General features: G+C 44.4%; 1 protein-coding gene across 2 annotated transcripts in view; it reads right to left on the bottom strand.

Moving 5' to 3' along the window:
• The window catches only part of aqr (aquarius intron-binding spliceosomal factor), a 162,320-nt gene that overhangs the window by 80,691 nt on the left and 54,129 nt on the right, over positions 1-27,500 (bottom strand). For both annotated transcript variants that reach the window (XM_063184629.1, XM_063184630.1), the window contains exons 17-21: positions 27,212-27,379; positions 15,424-15,593; positions 12,295-12,536; positions 11,410-11,589; positions 7,159-7,228 (exon numbers count right to left, since the gene is read on the bottom strand). In XM_063184629.1, the coding sequence (XP_063040699.1) occupies positions 7,159-7,228; positions 11,410-11,589; positions 12,295-12,536; positions 15,424-15,593; positions 27,212-27,379 (830 nt within the window). The remainder of the gene's footprint in view (positions 1-7,158; positions 7,229-11,409; positions 11,590-12,294; positions 12,537-15,423; positions 15,594-27,211; positions 27,380-27,500) is intronic.

Here is a 27,500-nt window from a genome sequence, read left to right as displayed (position 1 = left end):
AGGGGAGAGGAGAGGAGAGGAGAGGAGAGGAGAGGAGAGGAGTTGTCAATGGTAGTCACTGTAACCTGGCAACTGATGTCACTGCATGATGTCACATCAGCTTGTGGGCTACCTGGCAGGAATGTCACATGTCACCTGTTTACCACACACACAGACACGGACGCATGCACGCGCACACACACACGCCACATCAGCTGGTGGCCTACCTGGTAGCAGTGTCACATGTCAAGTGTATACATGTTTACCACACACACACACACACACACACACTAACTCAAGGTTATCATACACATGCATGTCTCTTCACACTCTTATAATTCAGAGAGAGTGCATGTGACCCTGAGGGCTGCCTGGTGGATGTGTGACACACACGTTAAGTCACTCCATCACATGCTAACGCGATCTCATACACACACACCACACACACACACACACACACACACACACACACACACACACACACACACACACACACACACACACACACACACACACACACACACACACACACACACACACACACACACACACACACACACACACACACACACACACACACACCCTTTGGTGGACGCGTGACACATGAACCCCATCACATGCTGACACAATTACTTGCATGTGCAGTACATGTACACATACTATATGTGTCCTTGACAGAGGATAAGTAGGAACACGAACACACACACACACACACACACACACTCAATCAAACTTCAGCCCTCAAAAATCCTAGCAACCTAGCTGCATGCTAACAGGAGTACTAGCACGCCTGATTGACAGGACAGCTTGTTTCAAAAGAACAACATTTCATTATGGAAGTACGGTGGACTAGTCCTCTAAAGCTCTTGAAGCTCAGCTCAATGTAACGGAAGCACACGCAATGCTAATCAAGGTACCTGGCTGAGAAATGCTGAGTCATAGGCGCAGACACACACACACGCACGCACACATCCTGCAACTGTTTGAAAGTAAGTCATAAATATCATAGGATTACAAACGCAGTCAGCCCTATGTGGTGGGTGGTTATGCTCTGGTGCCCACTGTTTCGGGCACACATGCAGACACGCACGCGCACCCTGTGCGGCGCAAGTGGTGGGTGGGGATGAACTGATGCTTGCTGTTTTGGACCGTCAAACTCGACTTGCTGCATGGAAACACACACACACACACACATTTATGTACACACACTTGACTTGCTGCACGGACAGTAGTGAATGATTTATAGTGTGTGTCAGCTGCCTACGTACAGTATGGGCTTCTTCAAGGCAAAACTCCTGCTTACAGCACGCTACCCTTACACAAGAATCCGAACAACTAAAAATATACTCAACTGCAAAAAAAAAAAAAATGTTTCCATTCCTAGTTTACCTGGTCATCAATAAAATTAATTCAGCCTTTAATGAACAGCATTCTGAAATGACAAGCTTAGTACATTAGTGCATGTGCACTGAAAATACAGCTTACACAAGAAGGACACCCACCGAGCACTTGAGTTGATACATTTAGAGTTCTCATTACATCCCGAATTCAAGCGGTGTGTACATCAAAAGCGACCTACGCTACCCTAGTGGCTGAGGTCGTTGAAGAAATTTCGCCATGAATTCCCTTTATTTGCTCTGGACTTGACATTGACATGTTTGATTTAGCGAATCACATAACGCCTCTGGCTTGTCATTCGGATATGAACTTTCCAGCTGGTTTTCGCCGAGCGGTGTCATAGCTCATTACCATAATATTAGCTTGACTTTAATCGATGAAAATTGCACTGCTCGCCCAGGTTGCTTCACTTTGGTCGCTATATTTGCCGACCCTCCATAGAGAAATAATGACTTCCGCCGCTCTGGTATACATGCACCTTTACACAAGGAAACTCACTGAGCACTTGAGTGACTTGCCTTTCCGTATATGTGCACTGATAAAACGGCTTAAGGCACACTACCTCGCTTAATGAAAAGATATAGGCTACGACACAAGAGCTTAGTCATGTATCAACGGATAACATGAATAGATACATAAATAAATTAATAAATAATAGATTAATAGTATAAAAAAACACCCCGGTTCATTTTATAAGATCCTAAAATCCCATCGCGTCACAGTACATGTCCACTGGAGACCGTTTAAGCACACTGTCATTGTGACTCTATTTGAATGTCCTTTTTTTAACATCCGGTGTCACAACATGCATCCCCCTGACTGTGATGGTGAAGTTCACAAGTCCAGAAAAACACAAACTAAAAGGTCTGAGAGAGGCGCTACTGTCCAGTCGAATCCCTCAAATGCCTCTAAACAGAAAACACTTGCACGAAATGCCGTCACACAAACATTTGAGCTTGATTCGTGTGTGTGTGTGTGTGTGTGTGTGTGTGTGTGTGTGTGTGTGTGTGTGTGTGTGTGTGTGTGTGTGTGTGTGTGTGTGTGTGTGTGTGTGTGTGTGTGTGTGTGTGTGCGTGCGTGCGTGCGTGCGTGCGTGCGTGCGTGCGTGCGTGCGTGCGTGCGTGCGTGCGTGCGTGCGTGTGTGTGTGTGTGTGTGCGTGTGTGTGTGTGTGTGTGTGTGTGTGTTAGCTGCGTTGACAGCAAGGTATCGTTATTCCTGTCGCGTGTGTGTGTGTGTGTGTGTGTGTGTGTGTGTGTGTGTGTGTTTTATGGGGTGTGTGTGAGAGTGTATGTACTGGTGTGACACATGCCGCTGTGCTTTATGGTTGTGGTGACAGCCCAGGCAGTGTTATTCCTCTACCGTGTGTGTGTGTGTGTGTGTGTGTTAGTTGCGTTGCCAGCTAGGCAATGTTATTCCTCTCCTGTTTATGTGTGTGTGTGTGTGTGTGTGTGTGTGTGTGTGTGTGTGTGTGTGTGTGTGTGTGTGTGTGTGTGTGTGTGTGTGTGTGTGTGTGTGTGTGTGTGTGTTAGCTGCGTTGACAGCAAGGTATCGTTATTCCTGTCGCGTGTGTGTGTGTGTGTGTGTGTGTGTGTGTGTGTGTGTGTGTGTGTGTGTGTGTGTGTGTGTTAGCTGCGTTGACAGCAAGGTATCGTTATTCCTGTCGCCCGTGTGTGTGTGTGTGTGTGTGTGTGTGTGCGCGCGTGCGCGCCCGTGTGTGTGTGTGTGCGTGTGTGTGTGTGTTGACAGCAAGGTAGCGTTATTCCTCTCTCCAAGTGGCATCATGTCACCAGATAACACCCAGCCACCACCTCAAGCCGCCCGTCAACAGTGAGCCCGCCCCCACGCAGACAGCCCACCAATCACCCTTCACCACTCCATTCCAGCCACCAATCACCCTTCAACACTGTCTGTCAAACTGCCAATCACCTTTCATCACTGCCTGCCTCTCACACCCCAATCAGCAGCTACGTAGCATTCACTACCCCTCAGCCAATTCAGTGTCTCGCATTCCCTGAGAGCCAACAATCCAGATTTAGCACTTGGCTGCCAGTCACCTATCAACATCACTAATTCTGCTACCAAAGACTAGTTTTTATATCACCTTTTAAAATATACATATATATTTTTAAATTATTTTTAATTAAAAAAAGATATTCTAGTCTATTCCATTCTGTTCTATTCTATACGACGTCTAGTGCTTTCTGCCAGGGGCCAATCAACAAGCTGCTGAGGAATGCCACTCACAGCTGTCACTGATGCCTCTGCTGCTTCCAGAGCTAATACTCCCCCTTACAACATTCTAGAACTCTGAGTGGAATTCCAGAAACCCAGGGGGGGGGGGGGCTTTGGCAGAGGTAACTAACCGACTAACTAGCAGTTCCCTCTTCCATCTGGTGCCAGGTCTAATTGCAGACTCGTCTCGGGCCAGAGGGAATTAAATAGTTTACTTTGCCAGGAAAAAAGACCCGTCGTTGAGATTAAAAATCTCTTTTACAGGGGCATCCTGGCCAAGTGGGAGCACAAGTTACAAAATTAAAATGTAACAATTAGAACAGTGCACCACTACACTACTTGCCTGGTTAACACCAGATCTAATCACAAGTGTCTTTCAGATCGAAACGATTGCATAGAACTAAAGGCAGTATGGGAGTTCCCAGGCTACTACACTACAGCACTGGAGGCAAAACATTTCCCTCTGAAAAACCTGACTTTCTAATCTATGATTATGATCAATGAGATTACTGACTCACTTATATATTTCCAACAGGCATAGACTACACACTCGCACAACCTTCAAAAGTAATGATTTTGTGCGAAATGTCTTCCTGTTGTTTGTGCTATGGTCCTGTAGATCTAAGATAAGACAATCCCATCTGGCATAAAATGTGACCATGTAATCGTTTCTATACAAATAAAATGGATTCTGATTAAACTAAGCTATGCTCCATGCTTTCGTCTCTATACAAATAAAATGTATTTCGATTACACAATCATCATCCACACCGTCATTGCCATGTGATATTATAGCTAAATCGATACAGGCAAGCAGAGTCCAGAGTTAAATGATTAAGACGATGCACCACAGTAGCAGTTTCATAGCCACAGGAAGCTCTGCTTATGTTTACAGCAAAATCGAACAACCCTAATCTCTTATAATAAAATAATTCAGAGGCGAGGAGATGTTGGCAGGATTATACAGCGTTAGGACATTTTCAAATCCTATGGCAGTAAATTGAAAACAACATTATGCGGTAGTTATCTCAAGTCTCCAAAACAAGAATGGATTTATTATCCTATACTATACTGTATATATGGTTTACAGCAGGATCGAACATGGCTGCACTTATGATCCAATAAGCGAGTGGGGAGACTATGACAGGATTATACAGTGGTTAGGCCATGTCCATGATCATTCTATTATCAAATCATAGGTCAGCTAGATCACAACTCACCAACGAAACAGTTTACATGTGACTGAAGCAGCATAATGGATCTGTGAATTAATGCCCCAGATCTAGTGACAACGACCGAACAGTCCAGACTTTATGTCTTAATCGAACAGGCAGGGTGTGTAACAGCATTGTGTGACACCATTACAATGAAGAGAGGGTGATAAGATCGCAACAGACCGTTAACTGCAAATGAACTGTCTTAACTGTGTACAGCTGTTAAACTGACCAAGGCCGATAAGGCTCATTTCTCTTACATTTACAGACATTACACAAGCACACTAATGAGTTAATGGATACATGGGGGGGGGGGGGGGGGGGGGGGGAGATTCTCGTGGTAAAGAAAAAAAGACACTCCAGTGTTTCAGTGAGTGAGTGATTCAGAGCTCCAAGCCCAAAGCGGTGGTGATTTCCCCATCCAAAGTCGTTGAGGCATTCTAAAAGGCATAAAAGGCCTTCTATTCTATTCTATAGTAACAAAATTAAGACGTTTTCTTCGGTTTGACTGAATCCCATTTCACACCTTAGCTCTACCCCTTTCCCCTTCCCCTCCGTTTTGTGCTCCGTTATGAGTGTCATTCTGTGATTGGTGAAAGAGTGTCACCAATCACAGTAGGGGCTGCATTTAAAGCCCTACTTTTTATTGGGCCATTTGAAGGGACAAGGGGTAGGGGTAGAAATCAGAAATGCGATTTGACTCAATATCCTGGCCAGACCCTAGCTCACAGCACTTTGTCGGTGGTCGGTGGAAAACAGGCAACATCAAACCAGGGCTTAGTTTTAACATGTGCTCTGACGACTACCATTGTAACCACCACCATGCTTTTGCTTTTCAGGCTTGTTTGTCTAGTCTGTCAAACTGTTTGCAAAACACACAAGACATTTTGACATGGGAACACAGAGGAGAGCCCAAAACATCTGTGTGCTCATCGTAACCTTTTTGTTTAATCCTTTGCATGTAATCACAGTAATTGAGAGAGAGAGAGAGAGAGAGAGAGAGAGAGAGAGAGAGAGAGAGAGAGAGAGAGAGAGAGAGAGAGAGAGAGAGAGAGAGAGAGACAGAGAGAGAGGAGAGAGAGAGAGAGAGAGAGAGAGAGAGAGAGGGGAGAGATGAGAGAGGAGAGAAGAGAGAGGAGAGAAGAGAGAGAGAGAGAGAGAGAGAGAGAGAGAGAGAGAGAGAGATATCTTTTGCCCGTTATCATAGTAATTAAAACTGGCATGGCAGGTAGAGATCAGAGTGGGTCGAGTCGCCACTGTAGAGAGGATGCCTGGCTCTATTAAACACACACACACACACACGCACGCACACGCACGCACAAGCACACGCACACACACACACACACACACACACACACACACACACACGCACGCACACGCACGCACAAGCACACGCACACGCACATTAAAGAGGCTGCCTGGGCCTAATTCCAGCTCCCCACCCGCCACGGTCACCATGCCCTTCAGCAACTCGCTGAACCCCATACTAGTCCTCTGGGGCTGCACTGCACCTGGCATGGTGTGTGTCAGTGTGTGTTTATTTCTCTGTGTGTGTGTGTATGTGTGTGTGTGTGTGTCCGAGTGTGTGTGTGTCCGTGTGTCCTTGTGTGTGTGTGTCCGTGACTTCGTTATGAATATATCAAAGACAAATATGGGTTCAATAGCCTATCACAGTTATAGCCAAAAATGAGATTATTTTTTTATTTGACCTCGGCTATCACAGTAGGCCACACGGAATGGGAATGGGATAACCAGTTAACCAACTGTAGGCTGTAATTTTGACATTTGGGCTCACCTTTCTTGCAAGAAATCAGCAGCAGTTGCTTCATCTGGTTTCCCCTGTCTCTCTTGCCTTTCTATTCTATTTGTGAAAGCCTGGTGTTTTAGACATCTTTCATTGCTAACCGGCTGCTGCGTTTAATGCCTAATAATGAAGTGAGTGAGTGTTGATTCCGCATATTGTGCAATCAAAAGTCTACGAGAGGGCGGACTAAACCAATGCTGATTATAGGGGTGTTTGATATATATTATAGCCTATTTGCAGGCTAGGATATCCAATTTTACAAATGTATTTCCAGAAAACATTGGAATTACATAAATTAACAACATGTATTGACATTAGCCTATTATAAAAATAATGTTTAAAAAAACAAAACAAGAAGAACATTTTCCATAGGAGGCCCCCGGTGGGCCCCCCAGGTGGGCTGGGCCCTAAGAATGAGTCAGGGTTTCCCCCCCGTTCCACGCCGCTGTGTGTGTGTGGCGCGTGCGTGTGCGTGTGTGTGTGTGTGTGTGCGCGCTTGCATGTGTGTGTGTCTGTGGTGTGTATCTTACCATGGTGAGCCCAGGCTGCATGCCAGCGCGGATGGCCTCGATCTGTGTTGGTGTGAAGGGGATGGTGTTCCTATAGAGGAGGGACAGAGCAGAGCACAATGGCAGTTAATAATCATAAAGCTTGAGGAGTAAACTTTGCATGCGCACGCACACACGCATGGTCTGGACAGCTACTAAGGACCTGAGCGCCCTGGAACCCCACGGCATACCTGTCAACTTTGAGCTCCCAAAATCCGGGAAAATTCCCATATTTTAAGCCAAAATCCAGGAAATGTTCTAAAGGCCAAATTCTGACAGTCAACGGGATGACAGAGACGGATCGGACGGTGCGTTCTATCTGCTTTTCACAACAGTGCGCATGCAAAGACAATCCTGTCTAAAATCCCTCAGAACACGTTTTACAGCATGGAAGAACAATGTAATGAAAACAAAACCATGAAATGAGCGCAATGAGTTTCTTCTTGTTGTTTTGTCGCATAAGTTGTCTGTTCGTGCAAAGCTTCATGCTGGTAGCCTACAGGTTGTGATTAGGTTAATCGCATGATTCGCTGTTCCGAGGCTGTTTTATGTGTTGCATGAACTGGCGGTTTCTGAGGAAAAGAGTGGGCGCACAAGCGCTAGAAAACTACAGAGCTCGAGGGTGACAGACAGCTCGTATTTTCAAGGAACTTCAATTCTTGGTGGCATCTGGCATACAATCTTCTGGCAGGTAGCTTGATAAGTAAGACCCTCTGTCTCTCTCTTCAAGAGGGCGTGTGGCTCGTCGTACAGGGCCGTGGGTATAATTACTGGACAGACGGTGTTTTTTGATAATGTGAAAAATCCGGGATATTTCCGGGGAAAATGTGAAATCGGGAAGAAATCGAAATGAGTCAAAATTAGGGAGTTTCCCGGGAAATTAGGGATGGTTGACAGGTATGCCCCACGGACCCAGCAGCCCCCACCGCCCATCATACTGCACCAAACGGACCAGAGGAGAATGGACATTTATATGCACAAAGCCTGATACACTACTGCAGGGGTGTCAAACTCATTTTGGTCATACGCCGCTAAAGACCCAGTAGTTGGCAGGAGCCAAATAGCAACTCGATAGTCAAGTAGCTTTGGTAATTGCTTTCAAGTGCAACAAGGCTCAAGCCCTGAGAGCATCAGCTCAGACAGAAATACTGCAGTTCTGTGTTCTCCACTCGCCCAACTGTGCTTGTCCTGAAGTTTATATGCCCCATTTAGTGATTTGTACGGCCCACCTGTACTACCAACACAATAGCAGTGAGTGTGTTCTTGGTCACACGTCAGTAATGGCCCAGTAGTTAGCAGGAGCCAACCAGCAGCTGCACACATGCACACGCACGTACACACACGCCAACCGCTGCCCGTCATCACCCGTGTTGTCGGCCTTAATTTCCCCTTCAGCTGAGACCGCTTTGGGGATATTAATGAACTGCCACATCAAACAACATTAGACAGAGTGCGTGTGCGTGTGCGTGTGCGTGCGCGTGCATGACTCCTGAGAGAAATGTGGTGTAATAGCAATATGTCAAGTTAGCTGCTCTGACTGTGGACTGGAGACTTTCAGCTAATGAGCAGATCAGATAAGATCAAACCACTGACTGTACTGTAGGTCTCTGGATCCCACCAGAGCCCGGTTGTCACAACTCTGAATTCCATGGCTCTGGATCTCACAAAGTAGTGGTCATGGAGCCCCATGGAACCAGGGCCCAGTGGGCTGGACACAGGGCTGAAAAGAACTTCAGAGCCGTGTGTGTGTGTGTGTGTGTGTGTGTGTGTGTGTGTGTGTGTGTGTGTGTGTGTGTGTGTGTGTGTGTGTGTGTGTGTGTGTGTGTGTGATGTGTGCACGTGTGTGTGTGATGTGTGCACGTGTGTTTGTGTGTGTGTATGGGTTTCAGAGCTTCAGAGCAAAAACAAAGTGGAATGTGGACGAAAAAAAAAATCAACTTTCCCAGTTGGGGGCAAACACTCCTCAAGGGTTGAAAAGTGCAAACGTGTTTAAAGACCATGTGGCTGTGGATGGGTGTGTGTGTGTGTGTGTGTGTGTGTGTGTGTGTGTGTGTGTGTGTGTGTGTGTGTGTGTGTGTGTGTGTGTGTGTGTGTGTGTAGTTTGATTCGATGAATCCCGCTCCTGTGGGCTCACTTTAGCTGTAGCCTCCAGACCGTTTGTGTTACCCCCCTCCAAACACCAAAACACCCACTCACCCAAGGGCTAGCTACTTACGTAAGCATGCTAAACCATGTGCATGATTGTGTTTGTGTTTGTGTTTGTGCACGTGTGTGTGTGTGTGTGTGTGTGTGTGTGTGTGTGTGTGTGTGTGCATGCGTGCGTGCGTGCGTGCGTGTTCTCTGCGTCTTTTCTGTGTTGTCAGTGTGTGCATCTGTGCTTTCCGTGTGTGTGTGTGTGTGTGTGTGTGTGTGTGTGTGTGTGTGTGTGTGTGTGTGTGTGTGTGTGTGTGTGTGTGTATGACTAAGTGCTTAGTATGAGACCAAAGGCAGGTGGTTGGGTTTACACCTCAGGCCATGGCAGAGAATGATGAGAACTGACGAGGAGCAATGTGTTCATGTACATTTCCCTGTGTGTGTGTGTGTGTGTGTGTGTGTGTGTGTGTGTGTGTGTGTGTGTGTGTGTGTGTGTGTGTGTGTGTGTGTGTGTGCGCGCGCGCGTGTGCGCGTGTGTGTGTCAGCATGCTTGTATGAATGAATGCACACGTGTGTGCGTGTGTACAGGATAGCAATGCAGCTAGAGAGCTTCACCCCAGATAAACTCGGTGTTTGTAAAATATAAGCTCTGCCTAAACCTGATGATCTGTGGGGTGTACTAAGAAGCTGGTTCTTAAGAAAATGAGGACTTCTATTAGATGATTTACCTCTGAACTTGACCTTTACTCCTGAACCAGCTTCTTATAGGCCTCCATAGGCCTCAGATGATGTGAAACATCCTCAGCTTTGCCCTAGGCAACTCCTACTGCACTACGCTCTCAACCCACATCTGACCCTGCCCTTTAGATCAGAAGGTTGCAGGTTCGAATCCCACCCTTCCACTTCCTACCTCACTCCATGGCTGAAGTGCTGTTGAGCAAGGCACCTAACCCTGCACTGCTACAGGAACTGTAACCAGTACCCTGAACTTAAAAATAATAACGAAGTCGCTTTCGAGAAAAGTGTCAGCTAAGTGAAATGTAATGCACATAGTTTTTTTCCCCTTTACTTTAGTACAACAGAGCCATTTGAATGTTTAAGTTTAAAAAGATAAATACTAAAAATAAATTTTAAAACATTAAAGGAATGTCATTCAAGCCAAACGTGACTATTTGCAGGGAGAGAACTACTTGCACCAGATAAAGCCTCATTCTAAGAGCACCAGCAACAGAAATAGCTGCTAGCAGACTGCGGATCACTTCAGGTGCTGCTAATAATAGCCATGCAGTGGTCACGACACAGTGGAACAAAATACACTGAGTCATAAAGATACAGAATACAGATATGGAAGAGCTGGCAGTCTGTGATTGGTTCGCCATACAACTTTTGCACACCTCAATTACATTACATTAATAACGGCTTACAGTTATTTACAGGGTATTGGTTACAGTCCCTGCAGCAATGTGGGGTTAGGTATTTTGCTCAAGGACTCTTCAGCCATGGATGGAGATGTAGGGAGAGATCAGGGTGGCATTTGAATCTGCAGGCCTTTGCCGCCCTCAGTGACCAAAATGTTGCTCACAACATTTTGGTCGTTGTGAGCAATAAAAATGCAAGTGTGGTTTGGGCGATGTTTGGGATATTGGTCTACTAGTCTGAGTGGTGAAATGGTACTACTGACATTTTGGGTTGGTTGCAGAGGAACTGAAATGAGCAAGTCTGATCTAGCAGAATCAAGTCGGAGAAGTGTGCGGCAGACTTTTTTTTAAAATTGTTAATCAATCCTCAGCACGTTACCAGCACATTGAAACTGTGCATGAATCCTTAACTATATACATATTGAAGAGTTGGGAGTGAATGATTGGGAGAGTGGTGCTACTGACCGCTTGGGTTGGTGGTAGACGAGATGAAATGAGGCATAAAGACACTGTATTGACCCGTATATAAGGAGATCTTGAACATGAGGTTTGAAGACACCGTATTGGCCCGAACATAAGACAATCTTGAATACAACAAAAACCCCATCTTATATTCCAGGCCAGTCCGGTACACATATTGAATAGTGTGGGAGTGAGTGATTGGTGGAGTGCTGCTACTGACCGTTTGGGCTGGTTGTAGGGGTACGGCCCTCGGTTGGGGATGACGTGAGGCTCAACCAGCAATGTGCGATCATCCTCCGTACTCTTCTTCTTCTTCTCCTCCTCTTCTTCCTCCTCCTCTCCTGCCTTCCTCTTTTTGCCTTTCACCGCCTGTGCTGCCTTGCTCTCGGGAAACGTGATCCTGAAAGTGGAAAGTGGTGAACTGAACTGAGCATGAGGATTGTGCGATGTGGCAAAAAAAAAGTCCACTTTTGTCACAATTACAACTTGATTGACGTCATAAGTAAAAGTTATAAAAAGCATAGACAACCTAACGCTACATTCCCCAGCGGTGGGAGATAGATGCTTCTGATCTCTTACTAGCTGAAATGCATTACAATGCCTGTTGAAGCGGAATGTTCAAGTCGCGAGCTGGGGACACATTGAAGTACCCCGACTTCATCCCATTGAAAATCATGATGACAACACCGCAATGGCAGCACACAGCGATAAGAATCAGTTTATGTTGCACATTACTGAGCAATTATCATTCTGTGGACAAAGTTGAATCAGACAAGTTAATGGTTGCAAAACTGCTCATGAACTTTTCTAGCGTGTAGTTATATTGGCATTGCCTCTTCCAAAGATGATATGTGGCAAAATGAAAAGCGCATGGTGCTGTTTACATAGCTAAAATATTTGACAGGTAGGCAGTTTTTTGGCCCTCCATGTTTGTAGTTTGCTTGACCTGCTGGCTGAAATGCTTTCAGGTGGGAGGTACCTGCCTCCTGGTTGCATATTGGGAAGTTCCTACCGCTTGGGAACGCACGGTTAAGACAATAGGCCGGGGTGACCTCTGACCTGAAGGGCAGCCTAAATACACTAGGCCGGGGTGACGTGACCTGACCTGAAGGGCGGAACTTGTAGGGCGGGGTCGTCCACGGTGACCTTGACCTGGTGTCCGGGGAAACAGGCCTTTAGGTGCTCCAGATTGAGGAAGGTGTCGTTGAAGTCCAGCGTGCGGATCTGATTGGGCATCTTGGAGTAGTGGGCGGAGCCGGGGTCGCCATAGCCGAGGATAATGTCATGAAGCCAGTCGGGCACCACGCACTCTGTATTCATCAGGTTACGAATCGTCTCCAAGACGGCCTGGTATAAACACACACAAAAACACACAGAGAAATATTACAACACACTCACACTCCGTATTCATCAGAAGACTGAGGTGCACGCACATCCCCCAAAAAATGATTTGCAGGTGCACCTGAAGAACACCTTGAAGGTTGAAATGTTGTGCCATTTTGTTCACGAAATAAATCACAGCAAGGGCGCTTCTGTGGTGTGTGGATATCTTTTTCCTTTTTCCTCATGAGACTCTGAGATGGAACATGGTGATATTTTGATGCAGAACACATTGTGAAACCCAGACAACCAACCATGGCATTCCAGAAGGTGACGACAAGAACAACCAGTACTCTAGTTAGCTGACCAGCCAAAATAAAACTCTACTTCACTTTTTATATCTCTCCACAGAGCTGCTGTGATATTGGGCAGAAAGCCCAAAAAAATAACCAAAATTTACCAGCAAGACGTAGTTTGTTGTTTATATGCTGTGTAGTTTGCTGTCTTTTATTAATGAGTATCTTCATCAATTACTAATGAAGTTATAAAATCATGCACCAATATCTCCCTCGAGATAACCAAAAGAATGTGATTACAAACTGATTAAAAAGCAGACGCTCTGCCTTGGGATACACGCACGCACGCACGCACGCACGCACACACACACACGTTAATTGGCCCACACAAACACATGCATAGGAACCTTCCCCACACTAAAATTGGGGGCATCCACACACGAATACGATTGCATGAATGTTTGCATGAAGTTTGCATGAAGTGCACACGCAAGCACATACACATACACACACACACGCGCATCCACCCACACCCACGCACATGCACACAGAGGAAGAAGACTCTCTTTGACACACATCACCTTGGGATTTCAGGAGCTGTAGTAAGGTGAGGAAGAGCAGGATAGGAAAAAGGAGAAAGTAGGAGGAAGAAAGGAAAAAGAAAGAGAGACAGAAGAGGAGGAGGATGTAGATGAGAGGGAAATACTGTCTCAGTTCCCCTTCTCCCAGTGGACAAAATTCCGCCACTCAGTAAGATAAGACAACCCCCTCAGGTAACTAGGCGACCATCAGAAAGGTTTCCGAGATACGACTCGCTGCAACATTTCTCAGAGGTAACCAGGCGACTATCAGAACTCTTGCCTAGATATGAAGCAAAGCAATCACATCACCATGGGAGACCACCGAAAACTCACTTTCCAGCACCTGCCTTTGTGTGTCTGTGTGTCCCTATGTGTGTCCGTGTGTATGTGTGTCCGTTTGTAAGTGTGTCCGTTTGTAAGTGTGTTCAGCGCTCAAATAAATAATTCAGGAAAAAAAGATAATGAAAGCAGTAAATCTCCATTTTGGCCAGCTGAGTGCCTTCATCTCTGTTTGTGCAGGCACGCATGCACACACCCTTTAAGCATACCTCTCAGGAGCATCATTATTGGTGAGATTCACAAGACACAAAACACTATCCACCCCTGCCCCCGGTCTACCTGTCTGTCTGTACATTCACCTCCCTGTCTGCCTGCCTGTCTGTCAGTCTGTCCGTCTGCCCGCCTGCCTGCCTAACTGCCTGCCTGTCTGTTTCAAAGAGTTTGTTTCAAAGTGTGTCTGTATGTCTGTCTGTCTGTCTGCCTGCCATCCTGCCCCCCTGCCTGCCTGTCCAACTGTCTGTCTGTCCCCCTGCATGCCTCGCTGTCTGTCTATATGCTCTTCACAACAAGCCATCTCTGCTTATTTTAGCCCAGTAGGCTTTGATCATGCTGCCATGCACGCACGCACGCACACTTCAGAGAACAGAAGCATTAGTAGGTGCAGCCTGCCACCGACTGATGCACTCTCAAACGCAATAACAGAAGGCGAGAAAAATATTTTGGAAATGACTACCCTCAGTACTGTAGATAAGAGACAGATGAGGGGGGTAGGGAGAGAGAAGGAGAGAGAGAGAGAGAGAGAGAGAGAGAGAGAGAGAGCGAGAGAGAGAGAGAGAATGACAGAGATACTGTGACAGAGAGATTTAGAGAAAGAGAGATACAGAGAGAGAAATTCAGCAAAAGGACAGAGATTGCCAAAGCATGTTTATCTTTGTAAGCAAGCAGAGAGACAGAGCAAGGACAGTAAGGTATAGCACATGTACTTAGAGAGGGAAACATGATGCCTCTTTCTCCTTGCGTGTGTGTGCATGTGTGTGTATGTGTGAGAGAGTGTGTGTGGGGCTGTGCGTGCGTGTGTGTGTGTGCGCGTGGCAGTGTGAGAGGGGGGCTGTGTGTGTATGCGTACGTGTGTGCGTGTGTGTGAAAGAGTGTGGTGAGGTCAGTTCTTAAAGGGTGCAACCGGATATGGTCATGTAGGCAGGTTTTGCTTCTCTCACTGAGAATTGTGCGTGCGTGTGTGTGTGTGTGTGTGTGTGTGTGCGTCATGGGACCATCAAGGTCACTTGATGTTTCGTGTGTGTGTATGCGCGCGTGTGTGTTCGGAGCCCTTTCAGTACAAGGTCAGTGTGTGTGTGTGTGTGTGTGTGTGTGTGTGTGTGTGTGTGTGTGTGTGTGTGTGTGTGTGTGTGTGTGTGTGTGTGTGTGTGTGTGTGTGTGTGTGTGTGCGTGTGTGTTGCGTGAGGAGCCTTGGGCTTGTGGTAAATCCCCTCAGCACCGACAGCAGCATCCTTTGGGCCATCCATGATGGATTACTGTGTGTGTGTGTGTGTGTGTGTGTGTGTGTGTGTGTGTGTGTGTGTGTGTGTGTGTGTGCGTGCGTGTGTGCGTGTGTGTACGTGTTATAAAGAACCTCTGCACAACCCCTGTCATTCTACACAAACAATATCTCACACGCACGCACACACACACAAAGGGTGTAAGGAAGTAAGGGATCATGGGAGATGGAATCCTCTGCAGTCTGTAGTAGTCAGTACCAACCTTGAAGTTGTTCTCTTTGGGTTTGCGTCTCATGATGATGTTGAAGGTCTCATACGGGTCCTCTGCGCGGGTCTGGATGCTGTGGGTCATGTCCTGCTGGTACTGGTTCGGGTCCAGCCACACGCGGAACGTCCTGCTGTCTCCCCTCAGCTTGGGCTTCGGGTCCGGACCTGGGAATGGTACAGGAAAAATAAACAGAACAGAACCAGAAGGATCATTAAAGCCAAACCATAGCCAAACATTCAGTCATTTCACAACTCCCTTCAGCTTGGGTTTCAGGTCCAATTCACACACACAATCACGCACGTACGCGCGCACCAACTGCAGTTTTGTTTTCAGTTTCAACGACTGGCAAATGCCCAGTAAGAACCATGGTAATAACTAGAAATGCATTCTCACAGAAAATGCTGGAAGCGGGCTTGCCTTTTGGGGCAGAGATGAAACAAAGTACTATTGTGAAAACAAAGCTAAAAGAAATCTTGGAAAAACTCCATCCACCCAGTCAGAAGTTATGGGCCAAACAATTCAGCCATCTTGGATTCAGCCATCTTGAAAGTGTTGTACTCTGCGTTTTGGGGATATACTAATGACATACATGGTATTTTATAGTGGGCTAAGGAACACCACAGCTTATCGAATAATTTTGAAAATCAACATGGCTTCAGAGCGGATTCGAATCACAACCTCCATATCTGTAATCCTGCCCCTTTGCCATGATATTAAATGACATACAATACATGATATTTGAAGTTGGCTAAGGAAAACACTGCAAATGATATCATTTTGAAAATCAACCATGGCTTTGCTGGGTTCGAACCCCCAACTCCATATCTGTAATTCAGCACATTTGCCATTCATATAAATGGGGTCATACTTGGCATTTTAAGTCGGCCAAGGAACGACTGCATATGATCTTAATTTGAAAATCAACATGGCTTCGACTGGGGTTCGAACCCCCACTCCATATCTGTAATTCTGCACATTTGCCATGCCGAGTACTTACAGATGACATTACATGGTATTTTAACTTGGCATAAGGAACACTGCCATATGATATAATTTTGGAAACATCAAGCTCCGCTTCTCAAGTGGGTTCGAACTCTCATCCGCCATATCTCTATATCTGCACATTTGCCATTGATAATAAATGAACATTCATGGTATTTTAAGTTGGCCAAGGAACAGTGCATATGATTTAATATTGAAAAATCAACATGGCTTCGACTGGGGTTCGAAACCCCGTTCTTCCCATATCTGTTATTCGGCTACCATTTGCCATTCTTACTTAATGACATACATTGGCATCTTAGGTCTGGCCTTGGAAGACTGCATATGATATAATTTTGAAAATCAACCATGGCCTTTGACTGGGGGTTTCGGAACCCCACTCCTCCTTATTAGTGGGGTGTATGCTTGTGCATTTTTTGTCAGTCCTTTCACAACATTTGTGTTAAGTTTGGTTTTCACTCCCATGTTGAAGTTTTGGTCTATAGATATAAGGGGGGTTCGAGTGTCATTCACAAGATGAACCATAAAATGGACGCGGGGGGCGCTCTTAAATATTCTTATACTGCTGATAACTTTTTATTAGTTTAACCATAATTTGATGAGATTTATCAAAAATTTCATATATATGAAAATTTAGATACCAAATGTCTCATAAACACACTTTTAGCCAAGCGACAGCAAAAATTCAGGGTTTTTTTAAGAGATTAAGGGTGGGTAAATGCCTCCAAGTTGCAATGAAACTCATCATTTTTGGTTACATGTGATTGTAAATTAAGCCTGGTATATCATTCAACTTGATTTGTTCAGGAATATCCCTGAAGCACAAAGTACTAGGATACTATACGCAAATAGGCTGCATAATGCTAGGTGTATTTAGACCCAACTTACCTAACTTTGAGTTCTCTGAATTTAAGGATTCACGAGTATCTTCTTTCTATTCAATGAAGCCTATATTCTATTCACTACAATAAAATCACAAAAAAACGTTATATCTGGTAAGAAAAAAAAATAATATATACATCAAATAAGTTTCACTATTTATAGATATTTATATAATAATAAATTATAAATAAGACTGCATTCGGAGAGACAATGCTATTGGTTATGCTGCGGATTATGTCACACACACAGAGAGCTTTTAGTTGTTTACACAACAGATCACACGAGGAAAGCGATAGAGGTTGTGTGTTGTGTGTCGTGTGTGTGTGTGTGTCGTGTATGTGTGTGTGTGTGTGTGTGTCCTGGTGTCGTGTGTGTGTGCTGTGTGTGTGTGTGTGTGCGCATTAATAACCGTGTAGCTTCCATGGTGCAGGGTGTGCATGTGTGGTCTCTGTGTGAGTAGAGAGAGAGAGGAGAGGATGGGTTGTTGGTGTGGTGTGTGTTAGTGTGCGTGTGTGGTGTGTATGTGTGCTGCGGGTCTGTGTGCGTTGTGCGTGTGCGTGCTTGTATGGAGATGCTTTCAGGTGCCTTTCAGCAATGGGTGGGTTAGGGAGAATCGCGTATGGGTGGGATTCTAACTTGCAACCCTCTGACAGACCCAACACCCTACACCAGTAGGCCACTGCCACTTACTCGACAGCAGGGTCTAAAGTCATACAAGGCTGCATGTGTGTGGGTGTGTGTATGTGTAGATTCTAAAGGTGAGCAGTTTGGCAGTTCATAAGCGGAGAAATATGTGCCGGTCTTATTTTTAACGCTGTCATATTTCCAAAAGTTTTGCAAGTCTGTCAGATGATATGGACTCACATATGGCAACAAACGCTGCTATTCATGTCTAAAGACTGAGATCACTTTCTTGGCCAAATGGTTCAGTCTCAACAAATGGGACATATTAGGCCTATGCGCGAGCTGTTCGCACATTATTGTCGTTTAAGTGTATGGGGTCACATTCATAGGGTTTTTATATAAACATGCTCCTTTGCTAACACTTTTAAGTGTTCGGCTTATCCCATATTCACATCGTTTGTATTCAAGAGCCTAATTACATCTCTGACTCATGCTTTACCTTGTTGTTACAAAAACCCCAGGAAAGGTCAAACCTCTCCACGCTATGCCACAGGTTTGTGAATTATCTATCTTGACCCATTCTACTATTCATTTCAATAAGCGGGGACACACTGAGAGAAAAACTGAGGAAAAAACATGTATGGTGATTCGAATGAAACGGGGTTTAGGCCTGCGAAAAAATATACTCCACCCTTGAGACCTTTTCGAGCCGTTCGTTTGGCACTCGCTAATCAGAGTCTCTATCTCGAACGCTGCAACTTGCCTAAAGGCCTCCGTACTTAATGAATGGCGATTCCATATGCCGAGGTGAAGGCAAAAATGTAGTATAATAATTAACTGTTGATGAACAATTAATATGCTTTCCCGCAAGCATAATACAATTAATAGGGTGGATCAATTAGGCATGATTTGGGCTGGGGGCAAGCAAGGCATTTTCGGCAAGTACTAAAATCAATAACTATAGGGACTATTTCTTTACATGGTAGACAACAATCATACTGCTTGGGAAACTGTATTTGTTACCAGCGTAGTTGACAGAATTGAAAAAAAAAACGTTCTGAATTATCTGCATTTGCCAGAAATGGGATGCCAATCTGGTAACAATTGAACAACAAATAAACAGTTCCCAGATTCTGGACTACTCTCAAATGATGCCGTGCCTAAGATGTTTTCCAACTTAGAGTGAAGTGCAGCTGTACTAGTACTTGTACAAATAGACCTGCCAGATCTCAGTGCAAGGTGCATGAGGCAGAGTTATAAGTGCTACTACGTCTGTGACCAAGTGCAATTTCCTGTTCCTAAGACTGACACTGACTGTTTTTGCCCCATCTGTTCTCTGTCATAGTTATTGGTTGAGTGGAGTAGTATTGAATATTAAATGTTAGCCCTATGGTCTTCTGTTTACTTTTAGAAATCAAGAAAAATTGATGTTTCCCCATTAGTATTTCATCTTCATCATCATCTTCAATCATTATTATTATATTATTATTACTATTATTATTATTATGATTGAATTTAGATTTTCTTCAGATATAAAGTGTTTAAGTTGTGAAATACAATGATGGGCATGATTGAAAAAAAAGCTGGTACTAATGATCTTAAATTCATAAACTCAAAGTTTGCAGTTGGGTCTAAATATCACATAGGCTTTATGCAGCTATTATTGTGTAAATGTATCCTAAGTATCTGTGTGCCTTCTGGGTTATTCTGAACAAATCAAGGTTAAGTGATAACCAGGCTTTAATTTACAATAACTTTGTAAACAATACATTATGATTTCATAGCAACATTGGAGGCAATATTTTTCCACCCTTTATCTTAAAAAAGCCCGGATTAGCTGTCATGGCTCTAAAAAAATTGTGGGGGGTGTAATTTTTGGGTTTTTTATTTTATAACCATATATTGTGGTCTTTAATATGGTAACCAATATTTTAGCCCACCGATTTCTCCTCTTCTTGCTGAATCCCTACATACCTATATGTTAAATTTGATTAAACTAATAAAAAGTTTATAGAGTTTATACATTTTGAGCACCCCCCCGCAGGCAGTTCCTGTTATCTGTGTGTTTGACACTCGAACTCAAATTGTTCTATAGACCATAAACTTCAACTTGGAAGTGAAAACCAAACTTTAACATCAATTTGAAATGACTGAGCCTATTACTACCCCACTATATCTGTAATTCAACACATTTGCCATGCATGCTAAATGACATACATGGCATTTTAAGTTGGCCAAGGAACACTGCATATGATATAATTTTGAAAATCAACATGGCTTTGACTGGGGTTCGAACCCCCAACCTCAATATCTGTAATTCAGCACCTTTTGCATCCATATAATTGAATACTTGTCATTTTTAAAATAAGTTGGCCAAGGGAAACACTGCATATGAATATAATTTTGGAAAATCTACATGGCCTTCGACTGGGGTATCGAACCCCAATCTCCATATCTGTAATTCAGCACATTTGCCATTCATACTAAAAGTTTTTGTTGGGGAAAACATACATGGCAGTTTAGGTCGGCCAGAGGAAACGCTCTGGCATAGGGATATAATTTTGAAAAATCAACATGGCTTCGACTGGGGTTCGATCCCCCAAACCATCCATATCTGTATTCTAGCACATTTGCCATTGATACTTAATGACATACATGGTATTTTAACTTGGTAAGGAACATGCATATGATATTTAATTTTTGAAAATCAGCATCGCTTCAAGTGGGGATTCGACTCTCCGACCTCCATATCTCTAATCCAGCACCATATGCCATTGATAATAAATGACATACATGGCATTTTTAAGTTGGCCAAGGAACAATGCATATGATATAATTTTGAAAATCAAACACGCTTTGGGTAGGGCTTCGAACCCTCAACCTCCCATATCTCTAACACAGCAGCATGCATTACAAACTAAGCAAGCAGCTAGCTGTCATGCACAGTCCAGCAAAGCTATATTACTTTGCAATGCCAGAGAGCCGCCGAACAATTAAGGCACTTCTAGAATGGTTCCTGCCACCTGCTCGTAAAGGGTTTCTATTATGCTTTTCATGTCCACTACCCATTTATTGGGTTTACACTGCTTCTGTTGTTTGTAAAAGCTTTGGTTTGAAAGCTGCTTTCACTAATTGGCCTCTTGGGGGAGAATTTCTTGCCAAGGAACGCTATTTCTCAACTGTCAGAGAACGCTGTGGTTGGGTTTTAACATTTATAGCTTTGATTCCGGGTGGGTTTACGTCATGCTGTACCTAACATTGCTGCTTATGGGATGGTGGTAGTGTTGACGATGTGACAGACCATTTATTTAATTGCAGACAGTAGACTAATGCGCATTTGTTCATCGCAGCCACATTGCTAGGCCTATCTGAATTTGACAGTATTGTATGAGATGTATCTATTGTGAATCACCACTCAGTGTACAAATTACTGTACAAGAATAGAGTAGCCTACAAGGATAGGGATTACGCATCCAAAGCGGGGTTTATTCCCCCCAATTAGGCTACGCATTTTTTTTTTTCAATTCATAAATCGGCTCCGTCAATAGGCTACAGATATCGGTCTAGTCTGGAGCTGGCTACACTACCTGTGGCCCTACAAGTTATATATTTTTGTTTTCATTTGTGATATTAAAGCTGCATTTTTACATTGATAAAATACGGTTGGTAGGCATATGGCTAACGGGTCAGAAACCAGTTGAATGAGGAAGGTCGGGAAAACAGCAGAACGCGTTAAGCAGTTGCGCACTCATAATCAAAACATTCTCAAGTGGGTGGAATGACTCGAATCTACTCCTTTATTCCTCTCTATTCGCTTCAGGGCCGTTTCTGCTTATGAGTTGGCAAGACTAAAGTTGTTTGGTGTAAGAATGTGAAAACCTACACTTGTATTGCCCGCTTCTTGAGATAACATTTAATTAGAGAAGACGTGCGCTGTGATTATCCAAATAGGTAATCACGACATGACCAGAGCAGCGTTTGCATCAGCAATGTGGCAAGGATTAGCCCTAGTTAGTTATAGGCTATGCGTAGGCTACTATTCAGTAGTAATTAAAAATGCAACGCTGTTTTGTTTCATCATTTCTGCAAGAGCAACGTGGGATTGTGGTTGACGTCGTTTATATACTGGTTCGAGTAGACGGGCGGGCCAGCATGCCAAAAAATAATGAAAACTGAAACGGATATGGTATTGTTGGGGCTATAAAAAAAATCCTGTTCCTGTCGAAATATTGCGGAACAAAAAAAACCACGACTAACCGAGATTAGGCCTAGGCGTGATTTTACGACCCAGTAATGAAACCATCCTTCGAGGACTGCCATTGCGCTTCCAATCAGTGGGCGCATCATTTCTGCCGGGGGACTAAATAAGCAAATTGAGTGTTACTAAAAATGAAACCATGCACTGGAAAATTACCTTGAAATGTTTGTATTGTTATCACCTTTGTGCATTAGGCCTACAGACAACGAGCAAACAGGAACTCATTTTTAATAAGCCAACAACGCGTGCGCTTCTGTAGCCATTCAGTCTTGGCTTGCAAATAGACCACAGGGACGAATTTTGAACACGGAAGGAGTTCATATCACAAATAGGTGTTCACGATATCACTGACAGGACGTTGTATTGATAGGTTTAGGTGTTGAGTCCGACAAGTCGTTTGCCCTTGTTCTTTTGAGGGCGCACTCTCTTTCACTTTCGGACGAGTCTTTGACAGCCAGATGGGGCTGCCGCAGGAGAGGGCGAAGAAAATGTCCACAACTTCGCTGAATAAATAGGCTATCCTTATGAACTGTTGTTCAGCAATTGCAGATGAATTAGCTTATTGGGATAGGCCTATTTGTGTGAAGGTTAACTTGTCATGTACAGGGTATGTGATTGGTTTCAATCCAGATCATTCTTTGTGTCTTCAAATTTCCACCTGTAAAGCAGATCTGACTTCTCCCACTAGACCAGCACGCACTTGTCTGTTTGCGAGCAGTAAACTTGGCTGATAACTTCAACTTTTGGGCTACAGTATGCATAGGCAGACAGCGGGGCAACCAATCAGGCCCCTACTATTGCGTTATTAAATGTTTGAGATAAAGATTCTTCAGCGCATTGATATCAGTAAAATAAACAAGACAGCGCCCAGATGGCTAATTAGTTTTTTTTTTTTTTTAATATGGTCACTAATTCGCGTTTATTACGCATCATTTGCAATGTTGCGTAGGCCTATTATTTCATGAACATCAAATCGAAGCAATAGCCTGTACCCAGCTCTTTCAACCCTTTCGAGACATTAAGGCAGCCTAATTGTCCCAAGCGATTTATTTCATTTTGATTCAAATGGAAGCCCATAACGGTAAAGACTCGCATTGGATAGGGACTGGGTTTCAGCAATATTGACACAGCAAGGTGCCACAAATAACAACGTGGGACTTATGTGTGTCCTTTTCAGATTAATTGTCGGAATTGGAGATGGAAAATCTACTATGGCTGTCAACTTTAGAATAGGCTACAGGGTTGGATTCCAGGTCACAAAACAGCTGTTGCTGCTGACGTAATATTAGTAATAGAATGGTTGATGAAACGATCCATGCTGCGTCGTGATTTCAGAATGTTTTTTTGAAAAAAAAAACAAAGCGGTCTAACATTCTGCACCCTTCCACGGCGTTTCAAAACAGGCGGCTAGGGTGCATGTACACCATGATAAAAAATTTGGACATGAAAAAACAAGGGTGATCATCAAAGTTAACCTAATAACACAGTATAAGCAAATAATTAGTAACAAATGAAGTTACTTCTTAACTAGCCATAATAGGGCACTTTTAAGAAATAGAATCTTCGATACGAGTGACAAGTGTGAAATGGAACCCTCACTGGCTGCACCTGTTTGTGAGTGACTGAAAGACAGTTAGTATTGAGCTCTAAACTGGGGAGAAAATGAGGAATGGTTTTTGTACTTTAACGACTACATCCCGGTAAGGGGTTAAAAAAACTAAAGGAGTTGCACGGGTCCTTTCACAGATCGGAGTCATTTGCTTGTATCTCTCACAGTCTTTGAATGTAGTTTATAGGTTACATTTTTCCGGCACAAATGGACCTCCGTGTGGGGACATGCGCTGATCTCTTGAAAAATGCACTTTTCGAAAAGACTGGGATTCTCATAGACCCAGGCCTGCATGTTTTTTTTTCAAAAACCTGCCATTTAATAAGTATTTGGGCGTTGGGGGAGATGAAACTTTGACAATTTGGAGACATCCCATAGAGCTCGCTAACAACGCGTCAACTAAACTTCTAGGTGAAAGTGGTGATGTTTTATGACCGAAAAAGCTCCTACACTCTAATCTCTAGAGTGGCGGAACCTTTGGGGGGTTCATGGAGGGTTCCACACACTGTTTTCATGGTGGACCCTGGCTTCTATCAAAATCGCAAAAACGGGGGGGGGGGAAAACGACAAGAGACACGGAGAAGCCTTTAAACTATACGCGCATCTCCAAGCCGAGCCGGTCGTTTTAGTGTTTTGAACTCGGGATGGTCTCTATCTCGAAAGGCTTGGAGGAGATCCCAATTTTCTAAACCTTTTTACTGCCCATGCACATGAAATAATAAAGAAACAGGACTTAGAGATTACTATAATCGGGCCTTGCTCTGCAAGGGCCATGCTCTGCATGGTCCTTGCTCCGCAAGCCCGCTTAATAACATACTTTCAGCGGTTCATAAAACTGTAGCAGAATGGGTAACGCTTTACTTTTTGGTAGTAACCATATGTAAGTACTGTGTACGTTCTGGGTAACAACAGAGAGAAGTTACATGGGCTCTAACGGATAAAAAGGGGACAATTACAAAGCAAATACCATTAGTCGGGTAACAACAGGATAACAGATAATCACTTTGTAATTACCCCCGTTTTACCCCTTATATACCATTTAACTTCTCTTTGTTACCCTGTTGTTACGCAGAATGTAAACAGTAATTACTCTACTGTAAAGTAAAGTGTTACCGCAAAATGGAAGAGACGGCTCAACTCTCTGAAGTTCAAATGAGACACAAATATGCTTTCAGATATATAGACCACACAGGAAATCTCCTTAAAGTTGCTGTTAGTTATTATAAAGTTTATGTTGCTCTGGTTTTAAGGACACATTTTGTTAGCCAAATCCCACACAACATCATAAACGCATCATTCAGTTAACCCAAATGCAAAATGCTAGTTACATGTTTTACGTAGTTTGTAGTAAAATAAATAAATAAATAAAAATAAAAATGAAAACATTCGGGAGTCGTAAATATGAGGGGGGTGGGTGGGGGTTAGCTAAAATATTATGAGAGAGAATCTGTGGAGCACGTCATGCTGGCAAAGGGTGTGTCCCAACGCAGCAGTGTCAACTCTGGGGTGTGTGGTCTGTGTGGTCTGTGTGGTCTGTGTGGTCTGTGTGGTGTGTGTGCATGTGTGTGCATGTGTGTGGTGTGTGTGGGTCCATGTTTTCATGCTGAGTGTTTATGATCTTTTATTTAGACACAAGGAATTGAATAGTCCGGGGGTAAGATCATGGAGCAGCCAAAGTCACAGAGGGGTAGAGATGGAGTTAGGGGGGGTTGGAAAAGCACACACACACACACACACACGGTAGGGTAAAGATGGGGTAGCGGGTGGTTGGAAAAACAGAATGGGATGCCTGCACGTCTGTGGAGGACAAAAACAAACATACAGTAAATGCAGAGACAGACACACACACACACTCGCACACATTACAAACACATTAATGCATCTACAATGGAAACACATACGCACACGCACACATGCTCGCACGCACACGCATGCACATGCCACTGCTGCAGCAGTAAGCACAGCAGGACAGCCAAAATGCTTAGCCCTTCTAATCCAGACCCCAGCTTAGCTTGAGCACCGCAGGATTCACACCTACAACACACCCACACACACACACACACACACACACACACACACACACACACACACACACACACACACACACACACACACACACACACACACACACACACACACACACACACACACACACACACACACACACACACACACACACACACACACACACACACACACACACACACACACACACACGTGCGGCGCGCACATACATGAACACACACACACTCACATTTACACGTGCATGCCCACATACACTTAAAAAATGTGTACATGTGGCCACACACCCACAAGAGAGCTTGCACAACTATAAAACCTCATGGAAAAAGATTTAGCTCTCTCTCACACACATCCCCACATACAGTACCCCCACACACACACTATTGCACAGGGTGTTTGCCTTGTGTTGGCCTGAGCCCCCCAAAGGGTATTGGCCTTTCCTAAAGATTTAGAAAGAACGCTGCACTCAGCTCCCATCTACCCATGTCCATGCATGCCACCACTAAAGCCCACCTCGCCCAATACACACACACACACACACGCACGCACGCTCCCTAAAGCCCTTAAAGCCCACTGTACCACTTGCCAGCCTGGGCCACCATGTGCCAGCCTAAATCCACCTCCTCATCCATCTTATGCCACCCCAAATCTGTCTATCCCAAAACACACACACACACACACACACACACACACACACACACACACACACACACACGCACACACACACACACACACACACACACACACACACACACACACACACACACACACACACACACGCACACGCACACGCACACACACACACACACCCTGATGCAGCTATGGGTCCTCCAGACCTAAAGGCTGGATCAGAGCGCTGGAATTTGGGGCCTACTAAATACCTGTGTGTGTGTGTGTGTGCGTGCGTGCTCGTGTTAGCGTTTTGGCACCTGATCAGAGTCCTGTTAAGAATACCACGTACTGGGCTGTGCTGTGCCTTGGCCCCATTGGCACCTTTAAAAAGTAAATAAAGCTACTACTCTATTGCAATCCAACACAACCACAACAATAAAACAATCTCAACACAGCGTGCTGTATTGTTCTTTGAAATTGTTTGGTACTTTAAGAGTAAATAAAGCTACAACAGTATTGTAATCCAACACAACTACAACCATAAAACAACCTCAATACAATCACAAAACAACCAACACAGCCACCTAAAACAAAGTAAATGAAGGCTCCTACTCTGTAGTCTATCGTAATCCAGCACAACTACATCCATAAAACAACCTCAACACAACATGCTGTACTGTGCTTTAGACCTGTTTGGCACTTTAAAAAGTAATAAAGAGTAAACAAAGCTGCTATTCTACCATTCTTTTGTAATCCAACACAACCAGGCTTACCCTCCTCGATGACGCGTCCCTTGTCGTCCAGCATGCCCTGCACCTCGCACCCGCGCACGTAGGCCAGCCCCACCTGCTCCACGAAGGGCTGGCGGCGGTCGAAACGCGTCCCGTACGGGAGCATGGGCCGAACAGTCACCAGGAAACACACATCGTGCTTACGCAGACCTGGGGGAAAGGAGGGATGGTGGAGAGGTGAGTAAATGACTGTATATGAGAGGAAACACACAGACCTCACCTTACACAGATGCTTACACAGACCTCAGAGAAAAAGGAGAAAGGTGGGGAG

This window comes from Engraulis encrasicolus, chromosome 19 (genome assembly GCF_034702125.1).
Source record: "Engraulis encrasicolus isolate BLACKSEA-1 chromosome 19, IST_EnEncr_1.0, whole genome shotgun sequence".
Taxonomy (NCBI): domain Eukaryota; kingdom Metazoa; phylum Chordata; class Actinopteri; order Clupeiformes; family Engraulidae; genus Engraulis; species Engraulis encrasicolus.
Note: the sequence above shows the minus strand (reverse complement) of the source record. Positions and strands in the feature narration are given on the sequence as shown.